Source organism: Silurus meridionalis, chromosome 13 (genome assembly GCF_014805685.1).
Source record: "Silurus meridionalis isolate SWU-2019-XX chromosome 13, ASM1480568v1, whole genome shotgun sequence".
In the NCBI taxonomy this organism is placed as follows: domain Eukaryota; kingdom Metazoa; phylum Chordata; class Actinopteri; order Siluriformes; family Siluridae; genus Silurus; species Silurus meridionalis.
In genome coordinates this window covers 178685-184662 of record NC_060896.1, presented here as the reverse complement: position 1 = coordinate 184662, position 5978 = coordinate 178685, and the positions used below count along the sequence as shown (strand labels likewise).

General features: G+C 43.3%; 1 protein-coding gene across 1 annotated transcript in view; it reads right to left on the bottom strand.

The window, feature by feature from the left end:
- Nucleotides 1-347: 347 nt before the first annotated feature.
- sema6dl (sema domain, transmembrane domain (TM), and cytoplasmic domain, (semaphorin) 6D, like) overlaps nt 348-5978 on the bottom strand; it is a 27959-nt gene continuing 22328 nt past the window's right edge. The window contains exons 19-20 of the mRNA XM_046864128.1: nt 3409-4210; nt 348-3361 (exon numbers count right to left, since the gene is read on the bottom strand). Coding sequence (XP_046720084.1) covers nt 2989-3361; nt 3409-4210 — 1175 coding nt within the window. The 3' untranslated portion in view covers nt 348-2988. The remainder of the gene's footprint in view (nt 3362-3408; nt 4211-5978) is intronic.

Genomic DNA, 5978 nt, shown 5'->3' with positions numbered 1-5978 from the left:
TGCAAGTGTCTCCAGGGAGACAGTAGGAGGTTCTTCTACTCCATAAACACAAACAAGTCTTCCTTCAGTTTTCCTTTTTGAGACCTGGAGTGTCATGGAGGCAGCCCTGTGGTCTACTGGGAGACCTGCTGGGATTTAGCTTTTCCCACAGCTGGCTGAGAAAAATCTCCTGAAGGAACCCCAGATTAGGGGACAAATTATCCTTGACTAAGAAGTTTGATTTTGTGTGTGTGTAAGGAAAACTAAAAGTTGTACTTTTTCCACCGTATTTTGGCCGTGAAGAACATCCTGGCCTTGCACCTGAACCCTATGTTCTAAGGGTGAATGATGAAGACAAATTCTAAGAGTAGTAATGTGGGGTTTTATTTCTATACATGCAGTGTTAAAAAAAAAATAAAAAAAATTAATGCAGTTATTTACAGATTCACAGTTACAGCTTGCATACAGATGACACACCCACAGACTCCAGCAAACAACCTACCAACCAGCCAGCTGCTCAGGCTCCTGCACAGGTCCACCTTACATGCTTGCATTCATACTGCACAGAAACCCAGCAATGTACATCACCTGCTGGGGACGTGTCCCAAAAAAACAGCCAATTACCCACTATGTGGGTGAGGTGGGCGTGGCTTAGTTAGTGTTTGCACTCCTGAACATCAGGACAGTTTTCTCCTGAATGTGTCAGAATTAGGCTCCGCGAACAGTAACATCGATCGGCTGATTATCGACACAAGTCTAATCAAATGTAAACAAATCAGACCTGAATAACTTGTGAAAAGACACATACATGCAAACAAGAACATCAACATCACTGGATCTCGCTTTGTCTTTCCTCCTAAAGATATTACAGATCAACTCCTTTTGTTTCATCTACATTCAGATTCGAATAGTTTTGTACCATTACCTCTATAGGATGAATCTGAATGTCATTCTGTGGTCTTACTGAAGCTAATCTTCTCACAGAGCTACAAGATTAGCACTAGCTATCTAGCATTGTTCCTGTAGAGTTCATTCCACCAGACCTCCACAGTGTAACAAACAGTTCCACAGGAGTCTGAAGCTTTGATGAGCTTCAGAAGATCACCACTCAGTGTTCTGCTAATCACTCCTGTCCCTCACCTGGCTGGGGATTAAAACCCCTGCTAACCAGCTAACTGCTAAGGCTAATGCTAGAGATAATGTTTTTAGTCATACACAAAGTGAACAGCAGAAACCTTTTGTTGTTTTTGGAGAATAAAATGGAGTAATATCTCGCTGTGTACCTCATCATTCATTATAAACATTCTTAAGAAAAAAACAATTCTTTATTTCTTTGTCTCTCTCTTGTTCTTCTTGCTCGTACAGAAATGTACAGTGATATGTGGATGAGAGGAAACCCACAGCAGTGTTTCTCAATAAGGCACAGAACACACATCTGCCTCAGAACTGTCCAAATGTATATTTTTACACTCATTCTCATTGCCTGCATGAGAGGGGTAGCTGGGCCAGCGGGGTTACAGGAACAGAGGGGTAGCTGGGCCAGCGGGGTTACAGGAACAGAGGGGTAGCTGGGCCAGCTATATTACAGGAACAGAGGGGGTAGCTGGGCCAGCGGGGTTACAGGAACAGAGGGGTAGCTGGGCCAGCGGGGTTACAGGAACAGAGGGGTAGCTGGGCCAGCTATTACAGGAACAGAGGGGTAGCTGGGCCAGCGGGGTTACAGGAACAGAGGGGTAGCTGGGCCAGCGGGTTTACAGAAACAGAGGGGGTAGCTTGGCCAGCGGAGGTACAGGAACAGAGGGGTAGCTGGGCAAGCGGGGGTAGCTGTTACAGTAATTACAATCAAACACTCTTAATGATGTTAATTAGCCACGGTTGTGTTTTAGTCCCAGTTTAATATAAAGTTCTATACTAAAATCTGGAGTGTGTTAACAGATTACACATGCAGTTATATAGCACAATGCTAAAGTGGTAGCTATAAGCTCCCATTACTTGTTAGCTACATTAGCCCCGTAGCTCCAGTGCAAAACTACAAGAATCTCGACTCGAATATTCAGTTACTGAGTTTAAACATCAAACACTTGAGCTTAGTGTGTGTCTCAAACACACAAAATAAGAAAAATGCTGTTCTGTGGCTAAACACACACAAACACACACAGACACACACACGCGCGCACGCACAGGCACGCACACAATACCATTGTTCATCTACACTCAGTAGCAGCAATTTGTTGAAATGTTTCCCAGTGAGTTTAAAGATAAAATATTAAATTCAGACCACACACACATACACACACACACACACACACACACACACACACACACACACACACACACACACACACACACACACACAGTAATGTTAACAGTTGAGTTGTATGACAGTAAGAATCGGAGCTGGACAGAAGCCAGTGGTAAGTGCATCCTCAGAGCGTTTGTGTAAAGTTGTAACTCCGTAACTTTGTAACACTTCCCGTTTCCATGACGCCCATATCTGGAACTCCCTCAGTGCCTCCTGTTTACTACTCCAGTCAAATGCACAGCTTTTTCCAGTCCTATTTTTTTTTTGTTTCGAATCGAAGCTGGTTAACAACAAATATATTTCAAGTATTCCCGAAACAGAGTAAATCAACCATGACCTTGAACCTCTGACTTTGGACGACCCTGCCGCCTCACAGGTCAAAGTTTTTCTCATTGGCTCATTCAGCATTCTGCCATTTTTAATCTGATTTAAAGACATTAAACTTTCCTGGTTTGTGCCACAAATTTTTTCCCGCAGTGAAACTGCTTCCATGGAGACGCTCGTCTCATTTCCTTTCCTCGTTCCAGTGTTTGTTTATTTGCTTTTGAAACATTTCCTCAAACTCTGCCCACTTTAAATCCTGTCCTTTCTCTTATTTATGGAGTTCTACGTTTACTTCCTGCTCCATTCAATAGTTTATTTTACTGTCCTCATTTGAGCCATAACAGAGTTTATTGTCGTTTCAGCGCACGTGATTGGTCCTCAGCTCAGTAGCTGTATTTGTTTATGGACCTCGTTTGCGGTACGAATCCTCCAGGTTTGGGCGGAACATCCGGCTTTAATGATGCCGTTCGTTTGACAGAAGTCCGAGGAAGCGAACCGTAACCGCTGTAACTGTGTTGCCGTGAAATCCCTTGTGAATCCATCCTTGAGGGTGGAGTGGGCGGTGCCAGTGCACCTCGGAAACTGGAGTGGCGCACCAGCAAAGCCCCGGACGATCCGGTGTGACGGTGGGTGGAGCCGACGCGGTGAAAACGCTGCCTGTCGAGGGTCCCCATCTGTCCTGTGGGTGATGTTGGCAGGGATGGGACGTCCACACGCTTGGTGGGACTGTGTCTGGGTAACGAAGATGATGGTGAAAAGACAAAGCCGAATAGGAAGAAGGCGGGGAATAAGATGTTGGAGAATAAAGTGATGCTTCCCGACTTGGAACTTTAGGTGGGATTTCTGCCAAGTTCCCCAAGGGCTCAAGCATCAGGTGAGGACAAGGATGAGGGACATCAGCAACTATGGCTTTACGGTCGGTGTTTATCGTTTTTGCCTCATTAGCCTCGTTAAGATGCTTCAGAAGCTCGTTAAGCGTGTTTCTAGCGTCTACAGAACGCCGCCGCTCTTTATGGACTGACTTCATGCTGCTGGTGTCGTTGCTCTGGGCAGTTTTCTCATGAGTCGCGTTCGGAAGCACGACAGCGCTCGGGATGTTGGGGTTTTGCGGGCTTTTGGGTGGAGCCTCTTTTTGAGACACGCAAGTTTTCCCATATGCCCTTTCCCACTGGTTCTTGCTCTGCTGAAGCCCTTTCTGGTGCAGCACAGGTGTTGATTCGGGAGTGGGCAAAGCCGCCAGTTCAGGGTTCTGCCTGCTGAGGGGGGCGCTCTGGGGTTCTGGGCTTTTTTCATCTTTTTCTGTGCTAAAATAGATCCTGGCCTCCTCCATAGCGCTGGGAAATTCCTTCAGCGGACTTTCAAAAAGGCCACTTAGCTTGTTGAAGCTCCCGGTGGAGTCCGTGTGTGACGGTGTTGACTCCTCATCTTTACTTTGTGGAACTTTGCGGATTTTTTGTGCCTTTTTGAGTAGGAAGACGTCTCGGTAGCAGTAGACTACAGCACCAGCGATGAACGCCCCCAACAGGAAAGCAGCCAAAACGCATGTGATTAGGATGTTCATGTGAACCAGCTGGTTGGAGTCAGCCGACTGGATCTCCCAAATACCTGCAAACACAAAAAAGCCACATGTTAACTCACACTGAAAACACACACACTCCAACACAAGTCGAGAGCCCCTCCAAAGCCCCCCAACCAGTTCCTGAAATCTATTTGTAGTTTATTTTCATGAAGACATGTGGAGGTTCAGCTCTGTGCAGCAGAAGAGAATCGGATTAGCCGGAAGCTAACAGCTCGTATAACTGGATTATGTTAGTGAAGAAGACACCGTCCAATCAGACGCTAAAAGCTTTGAGTTCCAGAAGTTTATTAGCGTTTAGAGCCAGATATATGATACCTGACATTATGGAGAAGAAGAAGTGTGTGTTAGTGTTCAGGAGGGAAACGAAGTGTGTGTTAGTGTGTGCGTGTTAGTAACAGTGCTGGTCTGGAGCAAGGCCTTCGGAAGACTGAAGAAAAAAAAAAAAGACAGAAATCAAACAGAAGCCAGAAGCAAAGAGTAAAGGAACCAAGAAATAAAGGAGAGCAGGGCTGCTGCTATCGATTATTTTAGTAACTGAGCATTCTAACGATTATTCCATAATATATAATATAATATATTATAATATAATACTTGCTCTTTATTGAAGAGCAATACTAAATAAGACGGAGAAAATACGACGGGCGTGTTCTTACTTATAAAGAACATCATCTTTTTATCACCCCATTATCTGTGTAAAGCTGCTCTGAGACAATGTTCATTGTTAAAAGCGCAACACAAATAAACATGAACTGAAATGAATTAAAATGAGTCCTTTGTTTTTCTTTTTAGAAAAATTCACATTTATATTGCTGAAATTGTACACAAGAATATTGGTGAAAACTAAATCTATTTATTGTATTTAATAGCCATATTACACTAAAATACAAATACAGTTACGTTTAAATGTCCCTCCGCAGTGGAGTGTAGAGCAGGTTACGGGAAACTATTTGTTTCATTATTCTCACTCATATTCAGTTATTAAATCTCACAGTATCCTGATGTGGTTTTCTTGTCTGCGAAAAGTTACGCACAAAATCTGTTTTTTTTTACCGCCGGCTTTATAAACCTGCTCCACACGCCACTGCAGCGGGACTTTATAACTACACTGTATAAAAATATATATAAAAATCCATTTCAAATGATCCTAAACTTAGGAAGCTTTCTGGTGTTCTCTTTGGTCTGAATCTTCTCCTCGCCCCTCATTGTTTTCTCACTGCTCACAGCATCTTTTGTGTCCAGAGCGCTCCAGAGTTAAGCGGGCGGTGCATCAGTAATAAGGGCCCGTGGGAAACACAGTGCTCCGTGTTGAGTTAAACGGACTAAAAGAAGTATCAAGACAAATAATTTGCCTCAATGAATTTTTAGGATAGAATTACTCGAGTTTCAGCCCTAAAGGAGAGATCAAAGAAAAATAAAAGCGAAATTAAATATATATAAATGAGATAAAAGAGAAATAAAAAACAGATAAAGGAAAAATAAAATAAAGATAAAGCAGAGCTAAAAGAGAAAAAGGAGATAAAAGAGAAATAAATAATAAATAATGGAGAGATAGAGAAATAAAGAAGAGATAAAGGAGAACAGAAAGACGAGTTAACTGAAGGTAATAAAGAATAAATAAAGAAAAGGAAATGTAAGCTGTGGGGATCTGAGCTCTGCTGCTAACATCTAACTATGCTAACAGTTAGCTTTACAGAGGCTAGCAGCAGCATTACCCAGAATCCCTCACTTCCGCCAAGGCCTTACCCTCCATCACCGATTCATATGATCTGGAAGTTTCCGGGGCATCAGGAAGAA